This window comes from Hemitrygon akajei, chromosome 1, assembly GCF_048418815.1.
Source record: "Hemitrygon akajei chromosome 1, sHemAka1.3, whole genome shotgun sequence".
Classification (NCBI taxonomy): domain Eukaryota; kingdom Metazoa; phylum Chordata; class Chondrichthyes; order Myliobatiformes; family Dasyatidae; genus Hemitrygon; species Hemitrygon akajei.
The window spans coordinates 136,797,079-136,818,887 of NC_133124.1; the positions used below are offsets into that span (position 1 = coordinate 136,797,079).

At 43.6% G+C, this 21,809-nt stretch overlaps 1 protein-coding gene across 10 annotated transcripts in view; it reads right to left on the bottom strand.

Moving 5' to 3' along the window:
- Positions 1 to 21,809, bottom strand: part of LOC140730967 (TPR and ankyrin repeat-containing protein 1-like) — a 141,821-nt gene that overhangs the window by 97,772 nt on the left and 22,240 nt on the right. For all 10 annotated transcript variants that reach the window (XM_073052120.1, XM_073052136.1, XM_073052145.1 and 7 more), the window contains one exon: positions 15,081 to 15,195. In XM_073052120.1, coding sequence (XP_072908221.1) covers positions 15,081 to 15,195 — 115 coding nt within the window. The remainder of the gene's footprint in view (positions 1 to 15,080; positions 15,196 to 21,809) is intronic.

Here is a 21,809-nt window from a genome sequence, read left to right on the forward strand (position 1 = left end):
TCTTTGGCCCGCGAGATAGTATCTAATTACTATTAAAGCTGGCCCCAGTAATCGAAGCGCCTACGGTGTATGATATGGCTAATGCTGAGTTTATTCAGGTACCAGGTTTTCAGGGTTTTTAGTGTTTATTCGACAGTCTTGCTCGGCAGTCTTCTTCATAAGAAACGGAATTTGTAAAGTGAAACACTTTGTAGTTATAGCAGAGATTGAGACACATGAGAGCAGGCTGAAAAAACGGAGGCAACGAAAGCTGCGTTCGTACGCGTCCGACTGATCCGGCCCGCATGAAGCTGCATTTTGCTCAATCCGGCCTGTGACCTAAAATGAGTTTGACACCCCTGCAGTACAGGAACAGTCCCTTCGGTGCAAAATCTCTGTGCCATAAAGTAATCATAACTATATGCACATGGTCTCTTTCTCTCCATATTCTGCCTTCCACGTGACCACCTTAAAAGCTACTATCACACCTACTTTCACCATTTCTAGGAATGTGTAGGATAACATAATCGGTGGAAATGTACATAATTCACAATCACTGACATTGAGTTGGGGCTTCACTTTAAGAGGATGGTCTGATGTAATTATGTAGAAGGTTTTTAGCACACCGTGTTCAGTTTTTTGGTGTTCAATAAATGAGCTGCTACAACTTCTCTGAAACATAAGATGTCTCCACCATTTTATTTGCAAAAACCTACTTTGGTGACCCCAATGCTCTAGGCCAATTCCAGCAACATGTCAGCCAATGCAATCACTTTGAAACCGCCAGAGTTTTGGGAGCAAAATAGTCACTAGGTTCATACGAGGCTAAATTCATTGAGAGATCTCTGCCAACACCACCAAAAATTTCTCAGTAACTCCTTTCTCTACCTCAATAAGCCCAGTCAGCAAGGACACCAACATAAGGACACCCACAACTGCAGAACAGAAGACACTGGGCCTGTGTTTGTATGACGCTCGCTTTGGTACGAACACTAGGAAGTGCTGCCCACCTTACAACGACTGGGGGCATCAGAGGTCTACGAACATGTGTTCCAGCTGCCAGGGTCATCTACTGTACATCACAGGCACCCTCTCAGGGTGATGCTTGTGTGACGCAGGTGCACAAGTGACTGTGCTACAGGCATCGCCTATGAATGAGAAAGCAAAGAGTGACAAAACCTCGCTGGAGGCTGCCAACAGCAACAGAATCCAGACTTGCAGGACACAACGGGTGACATTCTGCTTTAGTGGGTGACTTTACACATGGGACTTCATCCTGACCAAAGTGGCAAGCCCTCTGTTTGGTGCAGATTTCCTGTGTGCTCAAGGACTGTTGGTCAATCTTAAGAACTGCCGGCTTTTGGATGTCATTACCCTGCTCCCCCAGTACGTTTCCCACATTGACTCTGTCAAGCACATGCACCACTGCATGTGAGTTTACTTGAATGCTGGGCAAATACATAAACCTCACCAAGCCCACATTCTCCACTATAGTCACAAAACATGGGGTCGAATGCCACACTTCCACAACTGGACCACTAGTCCATGCCCGTACCAAAATACATGCCAGTTTGGGTTGAAATGCATTGCATCTCCACAGAAGGGTGCTAAACCCCTCCCATCAAAAGTTACTGCTGTTATGGAGTTCCCACTGCCCCGCACTACTAAACAACTACAGGAGCTTTTAGGCATGGTAAATTTCAATCATTCTGCGAGAGGCTAAACTTATGCTTTCCCTGCATTACGTGCTTAAAGGCACTACCCCTAATCGAGTGCTTGGCTGGTTAGTGGGCATGAGCAGGGCATTTGATGATGCCAAACGAGCTCTTACTAATGCGACCCTACTTACTAATATGCCCCCCCCCCCCATTTTCATTACTTCTAACGCTTCAGAATAAGCTGTGGGTGCTGTGCACAAATGGTTGTTTGTGTGTGGTAGCCACTCACCCTCTTCAGCCATCAGGTTTGTCCTTCCGAAAGAAGTACAGCACGTTTGACTGTAAGCTTCTCCGACTCTACCTGGCCATCCACCATTTTCTTTTTTTTTTGGAGTGTCGCCATTTCACAGTGCTCGTTGACCACAAACCCCTCGCACACACGATGGCCCCTGGTCTGTATGGCAGTGACACCACTGGCCCATATATCCGAGTTCACAACTGATACACGTTACTGATGATCGCACCTGGATTGTACACAGCAGCTTAGTGGCAAAAAGAAGCACAACAGTGTCTCTTCCACCTCGGGCGACTGAAGCAGTTCGGTATGGGCTCCCAAATCCTCAGGACATTCTACAGGGGCACCATTGAGAGCATCCCGACTGGCTGTATCACTGCCTGGTATGGGAACTGCACCAACCTTCATTGCTGAGCACTGCAGAGAGTGGTACGGACAGCCCAGTGCAACCGTGGATGTGAACTTCCCACTATTGAGGACATTTACAGCAGCAGGTGCAGAAAGAAGGTCTGGAAGATCATCAGGGATGCCAGTCAGCCCAACCATAAACTGTTTCAGCTGTTTCCATCAGACAAATGGTATTGCAGCATTAAAGCCAGGAGAAACAGACTACGGACAGCTTCTTTGTACAAGCCATTGGGCTTTTAAATTCACATGCCTGTAGATTGCAACGGAGTCATAACACAAAGTTTTGTACTCTGTTATGTACATGCAACCCTGTAACAGTATCAGCAGCAATAAGACACACCTGGAGTCTGGTTTTGCTGTTTTATCGGTAACTACGTAATATAGTAACTTAAACCAGGTAAATCAAAGTTAACGGTGCTATGCATTTATAGGTGTAAATAAAATTCCCAAACTTATTCAAGCTCAGCTGGCAAGAGTTACAGTCTTACGATGGTATGTAAGAAAAGTTCAGTTCAGATGCACAGGGTAATTAATGCGAGATGTTTGTAATCCAAAGGTGAAATGTTGTGAGAAGGCAATTACGTTGATATTTCAGATTCAAGTTGTCATTTCTTATTGTCATTTCGACCATAACTGCTGGTACAGTACGCAGTAAAAATGAGACAGCATTTTTCAGGACCATGGCGCTACATGAAACAGTACAAAAACTACACTGAACTACGTAAAAACACAGAAAAAACTACACTAGACTACAGACCTATCCAGAACTGCATAAAGTGCACAAAACAGCGCAGGCAGTACAACAAATAATAAACAAGACAATAGGCACAGTAGAGAGCAGTAAGTTGGTGTCAGTCCAGACTTTAGGTTTTGAGCAGTCTGATCACATGGGGGAAAAAACTGGTACATAGTCTGGTTGTGAGAGCCCGAATGCTTTGGTGCCTTTTCCCAGATGACAGGAGGGAGAAGAGTTTGTATCAGAGGTGTGTGGGGTCCTTCATAATACTGTTTGCTTTGTGGATGCAGCGTGTAGTGTATATGTCTGTAACGGCAGGAATCCGCTGCAGGGTCTTGCGATCTGAGATGGTGCAATTTCCGAACCAGGCAGTGGTGCAGCTGCTCAGGATGCTCTCAATACAACCCCTGTAGAATGTGATGAGGATGGGGGGTGGGAGATGGACTTTCCTCAGCCTTCGCAGAAAATAGAGACGCTGCTGGGCTTTCTTTGCTATGGAGCTGGTGTTGAGGGACCAGGTGAGATTCTCCGTCAGGTGAGCACCAAGAAATTTGGTGCTCTTAACGATCTCTACCGAGGAGCTGTCGATGTTCAGCGGGGAGTGGTAACTCCGTGTCCTCCTGAAGTCAACAACCATCTCTTTTGTTTTGTTCACATTCAGAGACAGGTTGTTGGCTCTGCACCAGTCCATTAGCTGCTGCACCTCCTCTCTGTAAGCTGACTCGTCGTTCTTGCTGATGAGACCCACCAGAGTCGTGTCATTGGCAAACTTGATGATGTAGTTCGAGCTGTGTGTTGCAGCACAGTCGTGGATCAGCAGAGTGAACAGCAGTGGACTGAGCACACAGCCCTGAGGGGCCCTGGTGCTCAGTGTGATGGTGTTGGAGATGCTGCTTCCGATCCGGACTAACTGAGGTCTCCCAGTCAGGAGGTCTAGGATCCAGTTGCAGAGGGAGGTGTTCAGGCCCAGTAGGCTCAGCTTTCCAATCAGTTTCTGAGGAATGATTGTGTTGAATGCTGAACTGAAGTCTATGAACAGCATTCAGACAGACAGACAATTTCCCAAGGGAAATTGGGTTTTGTTACAGTTGCACCAACCAAGAATAGAGTAGAAATATAGCAAAATAAAACCAAAAATAATTAAATAGTAAGTAAATTATGCCAAGTGGAAGTAAGTCCAGGACCAGCTTATTGGCTCAGAGTGTCTGACTCTCCGAGCGAGGAGTTGTAAAGTTTGATGGCCACAGGCAAGAATGACTTCCTATGACGTTCAGTGTTACACGTCTTTTTTGTCCAGGCGGGTCAGGGCCAGGTGGAGGGTGACAGCAATGGGGTCGTCTGTTGAACGGTTGGGACGGTACGCAAACTGCAGGGGTCTAGTGAGGGGGGGCAGCAGGGTCTTGATGTGCCTCATGACGAGCCTCTCGAAATACTTCATGATCATGGACGGTAATCATTGAGGCAGGACACTGAAGAGTTCTTTGGCACAGGGACAAGGGCGACAGTCTTGAAGCACGTTGGAACGACAGCGCTGTTTAGGAAGATGTTGAAGATGTCAGTGAGAACATCTGCTAGCTGGTCTGCACATCCTCTAAGCACTCTGCCAGGAATATTGACTGGTCCAGCAACCTACCGTGGGTTGACGCTGCACAGCGTTCTCCTCACATCGGCCACGATCAGACACAGCCTGGTCATTCGAAGGAGGGGTGGACTTCCTCACCGCCATGTCATTTTCTGCCTCAAAACGAGCGTAGAAGTTGCTCAGTGCAGCTGGGAAGGAGGCATCACCCGCATGGTCAGGTGATGTTGTCCTGTAGTTGGTGATGTCCCAAATGCCCTTCCACATGAGCCGCGTGTCGCCGCTGTCCAGGAAGTGGCTGTGGATTCATTGGGAGTGTGCATGCTTTGCCTCTCTGATGGCCCAAGACAGTTTGGCCCTCGCTGTTGTTAGGGCTAGCTTGTTGCCTGCTCTGAAGGCGGAGTCACGGGTCCTCAGTAGCGCACGCACCTCCGCGGTCATCCATGGCTTCTAGTTAGCCCGTGTAGTGTTGGTCTTAGACACAGTGACGTCGTCGATGCACTTGCTGATGTAGCTGGTCACTGATGCTGTGTACTCCTCTAAGTTGGTAGAGTCACCATCGGTTGCAGCCTCCCTGACCATGTGCCAGTCAGTGTGCTCAAAGCAGTCTTGAAGAGCAGAGATGGCTCCTGCTGACCAGGTTTTCACCTGCTTCTGAACTGGTCTGGAGCTCCTGATGAGCGGTCTGTATGCTGGGATTAGCATAACAGAGATGTGGTCTGAGTATCCGAGGTGGGGGCGGGCTCTGCCTGGTTTGCGTCGGGGATGTTTGTGTAAACAAGGTTCAACACATTGTCCCCCCTCATTGCAAAGTCCACATACTAATGGAATTTGGGGAGCACTGACTTAAGGTTTGCATGGTTAAAATCTCCGGCGACAATACATGGCCTCCTCATCTGCCATGATGAGGCCAAACTCAGGTTGGAGGAGCAATACCTCATATACCGTCTGGGTAGTCTCCAGCCCCTTGGTATGAACATCGAATTCTCCAACTTCTGGTAATTCCCTCCCCCATCCCACTTTCACTCTGTCTCCTCTTCCAGCTGCCTATCACCTCTCATGACTCTGCCTTCTTCTACTACCCATAGTGCTTTCCCCTTAGATTCCTTCTTCACCTCTCCTGCCTATCCCCTCCCCCACCCCTTGATCTTTCCTCTGATTGGTTTTCCATCCTCCCCCCACCTTATTTATGGGGCCCCTGCCCCCTCCACCTTCAGTCCTGACGAAGGGTCTCGGCCCGAAACGTTGACTGCTCATTTCAACGGATGCTGCCCGACCTGCTGAGTTCCTCCAGCTTGTTTGCATGTGTTGATCCGGTGACAATAAACAGTCCATCAGGGTGTGCGTTCTGCAGTTCGCTGATAGCCCCGACTATATAATTACAGAGGTGAATTCCCGTGGTAAATAAAATGGTCTGCATCTAAGTCACAAACTCCACTAGCGATGAGCAGTGTCTGGAGACCAGCACAGAGTTCTTGCACCATTCCGTATTGATGTAAACACACAAGCCACCACAGCGGGTCTTACCAGAGAGAGCTGCATCCCTGTCCGCTCGAAACAAGGTGAGCCCGTTCAGCTGAATGGCGGCGTCCAAAATTCCATCAGTGAGCCATGTCTCTGAAAACATACGCACAGCAGACTCTATACTCCCGCCGAGTGTTTCGTTGGAGTCGGATGTAGTCCAATTTATTGTCCAGGGAGCGGACATTGGAAAGCAGAATGGACAGGAGAGCTGGCTGGCTAGGGTTTGCTTTTTGCCTGGCACAGACTCCTGCCCGCTTGCCTCGCTTCCGCTTCCTCACACACCACTTACGACGTCCCTACCTCCGGCCACCGGCATCAGACGACTCTGAGGAATGTAGGCCCGTTCCCCTCAGCAAGCCGAGGTCACGTAATTTAACCAGCAGATCTTCATGAATGTTTGACTTTGGGCAATCTCTGTATTGTAGCAACATCTGGCGATGGTAGATAGTCGCTCTGTTATCCGTGCACCCTAATCAAAAATTGTGTCTCAAAATTAAATTTAAAAATTTAATTAAAGTAACACCAGCTCCGAAAGGCCACTGCTGCCGTGCTGCGCCACCTGCGGGGAAATATTCCACAACAGCAATACCAAATAACAATAGCAGTAGGTTTTATCTCCGAAGTTGTTTCACTCCACACACGAAGTATCACTGACAGTGATCTTCAACTAATATCCTTTCAACACAAGTGGTACCACACCCAAATTCAGCTACGGGACATCTCAAAGTGGTAGCCACAGGATTCTCAAACAGAATCCATGTATGGATTATCACCAACAGCAGCTTATCACAAAGGGGACCATCTTCAAGGGAACCACCACCCAGGCAAAGGTCGACACACCGGTAGATTCCACAAGGTTACCCCAATTACACAACGTGATAGCCACTTATCCAGTTCCACAACATACAAAATAACTCCAACAGTGATTTGCCGCAGGGGTGCCTTTCTTCAGTGAATTACCAAGGGTAAACAAACACGTGGTATTCACAAAGGTTTCCCCTCACCAGAGAATCCACTCCTGTGGATTAACTAAGTGACAATCACACTTTTGTATTCGAATGGAATCAAACTCACCCTCACGCTACCAAATAGTGACCTCTTTGTCACTTAGGTTTCTTCTGTTTCAAACTTTCCTCTCCTCTCCTCTTGCAAACTTGTTCTAGTTGCAGAAAACTTGTGAGAGTAATTTAGCAATACTCTGGATCGATCTCAACTCACCCCTTTTGGGCTACTGAAAGTTTCAACTTACTGGTGTCTTCCACTGACCAAATCCATCTTGACTTTAACTGTGTGTTTGTGTGTAACTGTGCTTGCAAATTCAAAACAAGCTGCAGAAAAGCCATAACATCAATTGTTCATCAAATCTCTCTCTCTCTCTCTCTCTCTCCCCCTCTCTCCCTCTCTCTCTCTCTCCCCCTCTCCCCCCCCCTCCTCAAACAGTGCCCAAAAGTCAGTCTCATTCTCCCGGCATTTTTCTGTGATAGTCCACAGAAAAAATGAACCCTAGGGGTATATAACAACTTCCTCATGTTGAGGAATGGATACAAGATTTAAATAAATTCTAAAATATACAACATATCAAGGGGGAAAATTATGTTGTGCCTGATTGCCTCTCATTACTAGCCTTTGAGACCATACACATAGGGGCTTAATATGCCAGCATGGCAGCTGACTAAGATACTGACCCAGAGGTCCAGGCTTACAGAACAGCAGTCACAAGCCTGTGGCTGGCTGACATTAAGTTCGGGGCAGCTGGGGTTTCTCTCCTGTACAATGTCTCAATGGTCATCCTTGTCCCATCATGCCCGCAAACAGGAGGTGGACTGTTTTTGACTGCCTTTCGCATCCAGGCTGGAAGGCCTCACAGGAACTGGCTGCACTAAAGTTTGTGTGGCACGGCCTTTGAACAGACGTGCGTGATTGGACTACAGCTTGTGTAGTGCCAGCAGGCAAAACTTAACCGTTATGTTCAGGCACCATTGGCACCTTCTAAGGTCCCTGAGTGATGGTTTGACCACGTCAATGTGGACATTGTTGATCCTCTACCCGCCCACCCCCCCCCCACCCCCCGGTGGTTTCACGTACCTTCTTACCACGGTGGACCATACCACGTGGCCAGGCCTCATCCCCGCAGGCATTCATCAGCACATGGGTTGCCCGGCTTGGCACCATATCTGATATTTCCTCTGACCAGTCCTCAATTCATATGAAACTTCTGGGCTGCGATGCCCCAGAACCTGAGCGTTAGACCAGATCACACCCAAGTGTATCACTGGCAATCCAACGGCCTATTTGGGCCATTTCACCACACCTTAAAGACTGCTCTGAGGGCTTCCCTGGCATGATCGTCCCCTGTGGGTCTTACTGGGGCTCAGACAGCTCCAACAGAGGACCTGCAGTCATCCATGGCCAAGTTGGTATACAGATAGCCGTTACAAGTGCCAGGCAATTTCATTCCTGATGCCACAACTGCTTGATCTGTCTCTCAACAGCATTCCACCCTCCTCAGCAAATTCAATTCCTTTTCACCCATTCCTACTTCCCATCCTGGCATACAGAACGCTTGGTTCCTGGTGACCTACATTCTGCCTTGCTTATTTTCATCCACCACAATTCACACCAACATCCCCTAAGCCCCCCTTTACGATGGCCCCTTCTGCACTTTGGAATGGGGAGAAAGGACTTCCCCTCTTATCTATGGTAAAAGTCCTTTCTCCCCATTCCAAACCTGAACATATTTCAGTAGATCTCCTTAAACGAGTGCAAGATTTGGAGGATTCTGCTACCATGTCCCTGGTGCCTCAACATGACCATGAGAGTGTTAATAGACCTCTGGTTGAGCCAGGGGCACCTGCTACACTTCCACCCTTGAAACACAGGACCTGAACCGGGTGGCTTCTCCGAGCTCCGGACAGGCTCACAAAGCCGGTTTTAGTGAACTCTGGGGGTGGGGGGGGAGGGGGGCCTGTGTAGGTTAATGTAATTGGAAGAAATGTACATAATTCACAACCACCGACATTGAATTTGGTTTTCAATAAATGATTTGCTACGACTTTTCTGGGGAAAAAGCACCTCTGCCACTTTATTTGCGAAAACCTGTGTTAAAAAACAAATCGTGTCACATTTAAACTTCTTTCTCAAAACATCACTGCAATTAATAGCCTGTAACTTCCATTCCAGAGTTGAGCTTTTGAACTGCCTGTTTGACTTGGCATTTTTGTGGCCTTAAAACGTGTAGGACGGTTGTGGTCTGGTGTGTACAGGCTGAATCAAGGTGGTGGGGCCTGGGCCCGAGAGCAAGGAATGACTGTGTTCAGCACACTGCACCGAGAGGTTTACTCGTCTCTGTGCTGAACTGAGGCCGTAGCCTGCAGTTTGGCTACAGTGGTGACTGACTTTGTGGTGGTGGACTCACTTCTGTGAACATCAGATCTGAAAACTATTTACTTACTTTTATTGTTTGCATTTGGGTTTTTTTCCTACACATTGGTTGTTTGACAGTCTTCCTTTTTTAAAATAGGTTCTATTGGGTTTCTTTGTTTCGTGACTGCCTGTAAGGAGACGAATCTGAAAGTTGTATACAGTATACATACTTTGATAATAAATGTACTTTGTAGCGATGTACTACATACAGAGCTAGAGACAACGACACGCAGTCGGTAAGTCGTTTCCAGACTAGTTTATTCAAACTTTAATCCCTAGCGCCTGCCCTCTCCGGGCGGAAATGACGTCAGAGGTGCATTACCAAAGTCTCTCTCCGCGCGCTGGCTATTTGTAAGCCGGTGCGCCTGCGCAGAAAGTGGGTCGCCACAACTTTGAACTTAATTCATGATTGCAAGTATCAGATATTCCACCCGGCAAGAAACTGACTATCACATCCATAAAATCAATAATCTCAGAGCTAGGGTGCTGCATAAGAGGGACATTAGGACCACATGTGTCCTTTGTTTCATGGATTCCTGGTTAACTCCCTCCATACTGGATACAGTGATTCAGATCAATGGGTTTACAATATACTGTCAGGCTAGATCAACAGTCTCTCAAAAGCAGAGGTGGAGGAGTATTCCTCATGATCAACCCCTCTTGATGCATAAATGTGTCAGTGCTGTCCCAATTCTGCTCACCAGAGCTGGAATATCTCGAAGTTAAGTACTGTCTATTTTACCTACCATGGGAGGTTTCTGTGATCATTTTTAATAATGGTATACATTCCTTGTCAAGCCAATGTCAATCAGGTTTTAGATGATCTGAGCAACGGGATCAACATGCACGAAACAGCGCACCCTAATGCCTTCACCATTGTTTTGGAGGATTTTAACCAGGCCAGTCTGAAAAAAAATCACTAAACAATTACCATCAACGGATCACTTGCAATACCAGAGGTAACATCACAATGGACTATTGATTGTTATACACCATCAAAAATGCCTACCATGCTATTCCGTGCCCTCACTTTGGGAAGTCTGATCACCTGGCTGTACTTCTACTCCCTGAGTATATGCAGAGATTGAAGACTGCAGCACCAGTAGTGAGGACCAAGAAGATATGGACAAGGGAAGTACAGGAGCTGCTCTGAATCAGTGGTCTGGACTGAGTTCAGGGATTCATCTTCAAATCTGGATGAGTATGCTCTAGTTGTTACCGACTTCATTAAAACCTGTGTGGATAAGTGTGTGCCTACAAAGACTTGCTGTACATTCCCCAAACCAAAAGCCATGGATAAACCAGGAGGTACGTCGTCTGCTGAAGGCTAGATCTGTGGCATTGAAGTCTGATGACCCAGATCTATATCAGAAAACCAGGTATGACTTGTGGAGAGCTATCTCAAGGGTGAACAGACAATTTCGAGCAAGATTTGAAGTGACATCACATGTACGACAACTCTAGCAGGGTTTGCAAGACACTATTTCCTACAAAGTACAAATGGCAACCTACCAGATGAACTCAGTGCCTTTTATGCCCACTTTAAAAGGGAGAATATAACTGCAGATGTGAAGATCCCTGCTGCACCTGATGACCCTGTGATCTCTGTCACAGAGGCTGATGTCAGGCTGTCTTTAAAGAGGGTGAACCCTCGCAAGGTGATAAGCCCTGACAGAGTACCTGGTAAGGCTCTGAAAACTTGTGCCAACCAGCTGGCAGGAGTATTCAAGGAGATTTTCAACCTCTCACTGCTACGGGCGTAAGTTCCTACTTGCCTCAAAAAGGCAACAATTATACCAGTGCTTAGAATGAATAATGTGAGCTGCTTTAATGACTATCACCCAGTAACACTCAGATCTACAGTGATGAAATGCTTTGAGAGGTTGGTCAAGACTAGACTGAACTCCTGCCTCAACAAGGTCCTGGACCCATTGCAATTTGCCTAATGCCACCATAGGTCAACAGCAGATGAAATCTCAATGGCTCTTCACATGGCCTTAGACCACCTGGACAATACAAACACCTATGTCAGGATCCTAGTCATCGACTACAAATCATCATTTAACACCATCATTCCCACAATCCTGATTGATAAGTTACAGAACCTGGGCCTCTGCACCTCTCTCTGCAATTGGATCCTCGACTTCCTACCGGAAGACCACAATCTGTGCGGATTGGTGATAACATATCCTCCTCACTTACGATCAACACTGGTGCACCTCAGGGGTGTGTGCTTAGCCCATTGCTCTACTCTCTCTATACCCATGACTCTGTGGCTAGGCAGCGCTCAAATACCATCTATAAATTTGCTGACAATACGACCATTGTTGGTAGAATCTCAGGTGGTGACAAGAGGGCGTACAGGAGTGAGATATGCCAACTAGTGGAGTGGTGCCGCAGCAGCAACCTGGCACTCAATGTCCATAAGATGAAAGAGTTGATTGTGGACTTCAGGAAGGGTAAGACGAAGGAACACACACCAATCCTCATAGAGAGGTCAGAGGTGGAGAGAGTGAGCAGTTTCAAGTTCCTGGGTGTCAAGATCTCTGAGGACCTAACCTGGTCTAAACATATTGATGCAGTTATAAAGAAGGCAAGACAGTGAGTGTACTTCAGTAGGAGTTTAAAGAGATTTGGCATGTGAACAAATACACTCGAAAACTTCTATAGATGAACCGTAGAGAGCATTCTGACAGGCTGCATCACTGTCTGGTATGGGTGGGGGGGGGGGGGGGGGAAGCGAGGGGCTACTACACAGGACTGAAGAAACTGCAGAGGGTTGTAAATTTAGTTGGCTCCATCTTGGGTACTAGCCTACAAATTACCCAGGACATCTTCAAGGAGCAGTGTCTCAGAAAGGCAGCGTCCATTATAAGGATCTCCAGCACACAGAACATGCCCTTTTCTCACTATTACCATCAGGTAGGAGGTACAGAAGCCTGAATGCAGACACTCAGTGATTCAGGAACAGCTACTTCCCTTCTGGCATCTGATTCCTAAATGGACATTGAACCCGTGAACACTACCTCACTTTTTCAATATATATTATTTCTGTTTTTGCACCATTTTTAATCTATTCAATACACATATACCGTACTATAATTCATTGATTGATTGATTCCTTCTTCTATGTTATGAATTGCATTGAGTTGCTGCTGTTAACAAATTTAACACATGCCAGTGATAATAAACCTGATTCTGATCTATGCCTGTCATAATTCTATATACTCTTACTAAGTCAATCCTCAGCTTCCAACGTTCTACAGAAAACATCCAAGTTGGTCCAACATCTTCTTATAGTTAACAATCTCTTGTTAACAGGCAACATCCTGATGAAGATGTTTTGCACCCACTCCAAAGCTTCCTGTAATGCCATCACCATGACGGTGGATATACTTTCAAGGTTTTGTTCAGCTACAACATATTCCCCCAACTTTTTTTTAAAAAAGTTATGTGACAAAAGTGAGAGGTGAATGCAAGCAGGCTGTAAATCTTCTTTACCTAGCTGCTTGGAATGCCATTTACAGTGAGCTATGGATTTATGTATACCCTCTGAATATCATTGCTCTCAGGGTTTGCCACATTTCCATTTGACCTCCCAAAATGAAACAATTCGTATTTGTTCAGACTACACTCCATCTGCCATTCCTCTGCCCGTATCTCCAACTGATCAGTAACCTGTTGTATGTACACTCACTGATAGTGCCCTATAATTTTAAGACCATAAGATATAGGAACAGATTTTGGCCATTCAGCCCATTGAGTCTGCTCCACTGTTCAATCATTACTGATTTATTTTCCCTCTCGGCCTCATTCTCCTGCCTTCTCCTCAAACTTCTGCATGTTTACTAATCAAAAACCAATCAACTTTAAATAAACATAATGACTCGACAACAAAGCTGCATGTGGTAATGAATTATATGGATTCACCACCCTCTGGCTAAAGAAATTCCTCATATCTGTTCTGAAGGGATGCCCTTCTACTCCGAGGCTGCGACTTCTGGTCCCAGTCTCTCCCACTAATGGACACATCCTCTCCACATCTACTCTATCTAGGCCTTCAATATTAAATAGGTTTCAAATAGATCCTCCCCTCATTCTTCTAAACTCCGGCAAGTACAGATCCAGAGTCATCAAATACTCCTCAAACATTAACCTGTTCATTCCCAGGATCATTCCTGTGAACATCCCTTGGACCCTCTCCAATGCCAGCACATCCTTTCTCAGATACGGGGCCCAAAACTGCTCCCAATAGTCCAGCATTATAGCTGGCTTTTCTATTCTATTTTTCTCGAGATAAATGCTAACAATTCATTTTTCTCCCTTATTACTGACTCAACCTGCCAATAAACCTTTACGAAAATGTGCAGTACAACTCCTTGCACCTCTGATTTCTGAATTTTCTTCCCTTTTAAATAAATTACTTTTACTTCTTCTGCCAAAGTGCATGACCATACACTTCCCTACACTGTTTTCCATCTTCCAGTCCTTTGCCCATCCTCCCACACTGTGCTTCTGCAGATTCCTTACTTCCTCAACACTACCTGCTCCTCCACATTTAATGTGAAATGTAGCAGACCCAACAACAACAACAACTACCAATCATCGGCAGGCAACTAGAAATGGCTTCCTTTATTCCCAGTCTTTGCCTTGTGCCAGTCAGTCAATCTTCTGTCAATGCTTGCGGAAGAAAAATAGTGAGACATTGTGATGGAAGTTAAGGGGTTAATGACCTTCTTCTAGTATGTGAATTCAAAGTCTGTAATCACTTATCTGCGACTAATGTACACTGTGTGACTGAAAAGTGCTTTGTAGATGGGATGGGAAAATAACTATGTCTGTGCTTCCTTGTTCTAAGAATCATCACATGTCTGCACTTGGGAAAGCCTGATATACTGTCCTGAGAACTAACACTTCAGAAAATGTATAACTGCTCGAGGACATATAGTGCAACTTCACTATTCTAACGAGTTGTAGTTGAAGTTCTTCCTTTTTTAGATCTAAGTGCTTCTTGTCACGTACACCTGCGGTATAAATAAGAGTGTAATCCATTGTTGAGCAGTCTCAGAACTCCGCTTTAGGTGTCTGGGCTCTCCATGATATCATGTAATAAAACCCTTTAGTCTGAAACAATTCTGAGTCAGCCTGATCTATTCTGTCTGCTGCTCCTGAGATTTTTTCCCCCCACAACAATGCTATTACCTTTCCTGTAAAACCATGGGCTTTTGTCTTATTTAGCAACCTCAGGTCCAACACCTTGTTTAAAGCCTTCTGAGGAACAACATCCACTGACTCTATCTAATCGCTCAGAAATTTAAAAATTAATTTTTTAAATTAAAAACATTTAAAAATTAAATAAACCTACTAACCTTAAGTATAAACACAGGCATTCTGTTTACCTTGGTGAATTTGAAAACCGTGAATGATGCCATGAGCTAATGTGAAGTAACAAACAGATGCACAAAAACATTTGCTTACCTTAATATAAGTACGGTCCATGGCAGTAGCCCAGTCAGCAGATTGAAGAGCTTCTCGCCACAATCCCAGGTTATAAAGGGCATTGGATTTGTTGCAGAAGAGCACAGCTAACTCCCTATGAACAGAAAACATGCATTATATGTATGTCCGAGTGAACATGATAAAATATTCAGCAATTACAAAAGCAACTTTGCCTTTAGCCCCATCTAGCTTACAATGACATTTACTCTTTATTTCAGCAGCAGTCTATGTTTTTTTAAGGAGACATTGAGAATTAAAGCACGCAATAAAAACCCTTCCACCCAACTGATTTCTAATTCCTCTTCTTTCAGCTGCTTATCACCGTATTCATATTGTGTTTACTTCAAAAAGACATTCCCAGAACTCTCAATGCTTTAAAGCCTGTGCTGCATACCCATTACTTCCTAAACACAATTCCAATTCATTAGAGCAGAATTAAATTTGCACTGCATACACCAAGTAGTTATTTACTATGAGCTTATAAAGGTCCATCATTAGAATTCATTTAACTTTGCACATTTTTCATGAGATCCAAAATTCTATTATGTCTCCCAGATGTCCCCAATGGTAGGCTCATCCAGATTAAAATGCACGGGATCCATGGTGAATTAGCCACTTGGATTCAAAATTGGGTTGCCCATTGAAGATAGATGCCAGCCAGTGGTAAGGTGGCATCTGCACTGGACTTCAAGGTGAGTGGTCCTGGGTTTGAATTTGGCTGGCTCCTTGCAAGCTTTCCATCTGCACTGGGTTGAGCAACTTGGCCTTGTTAAAAAAAAAAGGCAAATGCTAAGGAAACGGTAAAGGTTGCCGTTCGATGCGCCACAAGGTGCGGAGAGGAATATCAATAGAAGAGAGACATTTTCTCTGATATTTTCTGACGGGAGCTCATGACTGATATTGTTCTGCAGTGATCCATTCTGGAACCTATGCTGTTTGTGATATATAGAGGATTCTGGTCAATTGGGGCAACCGTTTATTTGGCACAACTCTTAAAAGACTAATCAAGAAAATAGCCAGGATTCCCTGACACTATGCTGCTTAATTGGGGCAGGGGACTGTTGCTGAACAGTTTCTAACTAGAGTTAGTTGCATGCATGAGTGTGGTCGTTAGACACTACACCTCAGTTACAGTGAATAGTTTTAAAAATAGAATGAGTTACATATATTTCTGATCAAAAAGCAGTGATTTTTGACACCAATAGCTGGCGAGAAATAAACATCAAGACAATTCAGAACTGTTTTAGTCAGTGTGGTTTTTACACATTTAGATTTGGGAGATGCCAGAAACAGCCGGGAGTGAAAATGAAACAATTTCACTATTTCGACAGTTCCGAACAATGAAGAATTTGAAGGTATCTATCGACGATCATTTTGAACATTACAATAAAAATGAAGATTTGGAGGATACAATCCTCGATAGCATTGTATGAAAGCAGTCTATTATCTGCACTAGATATTTGCGCAGATCTTGATCATTTACAGTCAAACAAAAGAACACGGCAGCATATCTGGATGAATTCCTCCATAAGTAACTATTAGAAATTAATACAGATTTATAGTACTGTAGTAGTATTGCTAGAATTCAAATTTGCTCTCAATTTCATTTAAATACACAATTTGCTACTCAGTTAAAAAGCAATTTGTATTTTTTATACTTTTGGTTCACATTAGGACCAGTACATTTTGGCCCATTTAAGTCGCTACCTCAATTAGTCAGTTAACCAGAATTGATTGTATATAAATGACTTGGATGAAAATGTAGGTACATGGGGTAGTAAGTTTACAGATGATACCAAAAATGGCATTGCGAATTGTATCCATTAGACAGAGCAAAATGTATATCAGATGCAGAGAAATGGCAGATGGATTTCAATCTGGCTATACGCGAGGTGTGCTCTTGCAAAGGTCAGGACACCATTAATGGCAGGACCCTGAATGGTTTTGACAGAGATCTTGGTGGGGCAGGGGATGTATAAGTCCATAGCTCCCCAAAATTGGCTCCAGAGGCTGATAGTGTGGTTAAAGGTGAAATATGGTATGCTTGCCTTTATTTTTGAGATTATGTTGCAGCTTTGTAAAAGTCTGGGTAGGCCACTTCTGCAATATTGCATTTAATTTTGATTGCCTATTATAAAAAGTATATAGAGACTTTGCAGAGGGTGCTGACTAGATTAGAGGGCATGTCCTATAATGTGAGATTGGACAAACCTGTAGTCTTTTCTCTGGAGCAGTGGAGGTTAAGGGAGACCTAATAGAAGTTTATAAGTTTACAAGGGGCATAGATAGTGAAGATTGTCAATATTACCCCCCCCCCACCCCCAAGATAAAAATCGGTAATATTAGAGGGTGAAAGAGGATGAAAGAGGGCAAGCTCAGAGGAGGTATGTGGACCAAGTGGGGGGTGCCCGGAATGTGATGGTGGAAGCATTGAAGAATCTCTTAGACAAATGTGCAGAAAATTGAGGGATTTTAAGTATTATTTAGGCAGAAATGACTAGTTATACATTCAATTACTAATTTAATCAGTTAACAATGTAGGCCAAACCACCTCTTCCCGAGCTGTTCCATTTCACATCTATTACAGAAGATAAAACCACTTCCTTGGTCTTGGTCCATAGCCTTGCAAGTTGCAGAGTAATGATGATATAGAGAGGTAGTTAATTTTTGTTTGGCTCCACCACCTTTCATGTAGTAAATTCTACACCAGTCTTTGGAGAAAAATGTTCTTTCACCACTTACTTGAGGAACAAATGTGCAGGGAGACTGCACCAAGTAGCCATAATAGTAATCGGTGTATTATTTCACATGGTCTAAGGTACAATGAAAGCCTTTGCATGCCATTAATACGGATTGCTCTTGAGGTAGTAAAAGTGAAAGCAATGACAATGCAGAATGATACTGTTACAGGGAAAATACAGTGAAGACACACAAACTGGTGCAAGGCTGTAATGAGCTAGATTTCCTCATATAGCCTGGGACCGCTGTCATGCAAAGGCTGCGGATGGGGTGGAATTTGTTTTGTGTATTCAACAAAGTCTCTTCATGTGACATTTAATAAGGTCCAACCAGGAAGAAGGCAAATTTTGATTTAATCTTGGGAAATAGGGCAGTAACAGGGACTGGGGTGTCAGTAGGGGAGCACAGTGGGCATAGCTGTATAAATTTTAAATTAGTTATGGAAAGGGACAGATCTAGACCACAACTTAAAATCCTAAAAACAAATTTTGATGGTATTGGACAGGAACTTGAGCAAGTTGATTGGAGTCGGGTATTCACAGGCAAAGCAGCATCTGGCAAATGATTAGCTTTTAAAAGTGAAAAAGGAGATTAAGATTTTATATGCCTGTTATGAAGGGTGAAGGGTAAGGCTGGCAGGATTAGGGAACCCCAGATGATGAGGGATATTGAGACTCTGGTCAGGAGAAAGGTATGGGTCATGTGTAAAAGAATCTCTGAAGCAGTACAAGTGTTAGAGGGATATAGTTAAGAGGGAATCAGAAGGACAAAAAAGGGTTATGAGAAAGTATTGACAGAGAATAGTCAGGAGAATGTAAATATATTGTATGTATATCAAGGGAAAATAGTATTTGGGAGAGAATAAAGCCCCCAAAGACAAAACGGACATCTTCGTGTGAAGCTGCAGGAGATGGAGGAAATCTTCAATGAGTATTTCTCGTCTGAGTATACTGCAGAGTAAGATATGAAAATATCAGACCTTGGGATTGCTAATGGGAAGGGCTTACAAACAGTCAACATTGGAGATTTTGACATTTCCAGAACAAAATGTATATATTGCGATTTTCCTCAGAAAAGGCTATGTGGAAAGTTGTTTAAAATAAAACTTGATTTTATGTATCTCGTATAGTGGGTGATTTGGAATCATTTATTTGGTTGTGCAACTTAAGTCTGAGAAGTGAGATCTAAAGGTACAACAAAACTACCACATTACCAGAATCAGTTTTTCCAAGGAGAATGTATACATTGCCTCTTACATCAGAAATACTATGTGGTAGCTAGTTTTATACATCTTTATGCAAATCATGGTACTGAGCTGTTTACAGTATTTTTTATTGTTTTACTTAAAGAATGTTTGAGAAGATAGACCAAAATGTATAAAGTAACAACCGCTATCAAAGGGTTTCAACCGCAAAAAGTACACACTGCTACTTTCTTCAGAAACACTATGTGGTAACTTGTCTTGAAGAAATGTATATCATGATCATGAGCGGTTTGGAATCATTTATTTAGTTGTGCAACTGAAATCTGTGAAATTAGATCCAAACATTTAACAGAAAGACCGTACTATCAAATTACATTTTTCCAGAAAAAATTGAACACATTGCCACTTTCAAGAGAAAAGCACCACATGATAATTTTATGTACTGTATATCACATTACTGAGTGAATTGATTTTGTTATGCAACTTAAACCCTGAGATGTTTGATACAGATGTTGATGAAAAACACTATAGGAAACTAGGGAGAAAATTTCAGGAGCTCTGGGTGAGGGATATGCATCAATAAGAATGGTTGAAGTTCAAAGTACATTTATTATCAACGTACATACACACATTATACAACCTTGTGATTTGTCTTCAAACAGGTAGCCACAAAACAAAGAAAAAACTGAAAAAACCTGTTAAAACATAGACTGTCAAACAGCAAAAAAAACCAAATTGTGCAAACAATAAATAGCGTTTTGAACTGAAGTCCACAAAGAAGTCTGTTCTCAGAGAATTAGTTCAGCACAGAACAGAGCAGCGAGCTCAACCAGATGATCCCTCACCTCCAGCCCCAACACCTTGACATTTTCAATCTATTCAAACAACAGCTTCAGTTGCTTCGGTACGGCCTGGGATCCAAACCCCGCCGCCTTGATCCGGCCTCTATACAACCTTGCCGACTTGGTGTGGCATTTAATTCAATTGAACCTCAGGTCTTCCTTGCTCTGAGTGACAAGCCTGCTGTTTTGCCTCATCTCAGTTCTGTCACATTGAATTGCCAAGTCCAAAGGGAAGTCAAAGGCTATTGTTTGAGATGCTTGTTTGCCAGAAAAAGAGTGATTAACAAAATATTTAGTTGTTTTTCCTGTTTCATTGGCTACCAGCCATCTTAACTGGATTTGTTGAAAGACTGGAGGATGGGTAATATGCCTTTACTCAAGGGCTGCAAAAAAAAAAAAAAAAATGCAAACTATAGACCAATTAGCTGAACATCTGTGATAGGCAAGATACCAGAAGAGGTTTTGAGGGATAAAATATACAAACATTTGGAAAGAAAGTGGTTGCTAATCAGAAATGAGAATTTCAGAATTTACAGAGGAACCTTGATCACCTGGGTAAATGGGCCAAGGAATGGGAAATGGGAAATGGTATTTAATTGATTGAACGTTGCATTTGGGAAAACAAATAAGGGAAAGAGATTCACAGTGAACAGTAGGGCCCTTTGGAGTGTTGTAGGGATTTAGAAACACAAGTAAGTGTCACTAATAGTAGCATCACAGATAAACATGTTAGTAAAGGTATTTTGGTACAAAGGCCTTCATCAGTCAGGACTTTGAGTATGAAGTTGGGATGTTACATTGCAATTCTACAAGACATTCATGAGGTTGTATTGGGAATATTATGTTTAGTTTTGGGCACTGGTCAATAGAAAAGATGCCATTAAGCTAGAAAGACTGCAGAGGAGATTTACGAGGATCCTGCTGGGACTCGGGACTGAGCTGTGGAGACAGTTTGAGCAGGTTGAAATTGTTTTCACTGGAACGTAGGGGAACAATAGATGATCTTTTTGAAGTGTAATAAAATCATGAGGGGCAATGTGCAGAGTCATTTATCCAGAATCTAGAACTAGACAGCACAAGGGAAGTATCTTTTGCCCATCTTCATTTTTGACACTATGCTGCATCTCACAGCATTCACCGGACTTCAGTTCCCTCACTGATTCCAAGCTGCTTCTTAAAAGCTACAAATCTTTTCACTGATGGTACTCCCACAATGCTATTAGGCACATTGCTCCAGGATTTAGACCCCAGAAATAATGAATAATATAGATTTGGATGAATTTTGATTTAGAGGGGAAAATGTAGATGTGTAGATCTATAGATGTACAGTTCAGTGTATATGATTTTTTGTCTTTATTAAAAGTGGGAGTTCATTTGGTAGTAGTAGTTGAAACTGTTGTCAGAGTGCACCGGCTGACAGGGTGGTGGATGCAGTTCCAATCAAGTTCCAGATTTTGTCTAGGGAGTTATTAAACTGTAACGTTGTTGGCACTACACTCATAGTGGCAAGTAGGTAATATTCCATCACCAGCTACATATGCTAGGCAGATGGTGCAAGAGCTTTGGGATTTCAGGTTAGGTAGTCAGTGACCTATTTTTATAGCTACAGTGTTTATTCATTTCAAGTTCCAGTCAACTTAATGCTGTTCAGTAAACAGAAATAATTATATAAATTTCCCTAAATGCTTTTTTTTACATCTTTTTAGATGACTGGGCAATGTATTGAATCATGTATGCCCAACAATACAATGAAAGGTGTTACAGAGTCATAAAGGGCCATCAGCCCAACAAGTCTATGAAAACCAAAAAGATCACCCAGCTTGTCCTAAGTTCCTGCATTTGATTCCTATCCCTCCATATACCTATCCAAGTGCTTCTTAAATAAAACTACTGTGCCTGCCTTAACCACTTCCTCTGGCAACT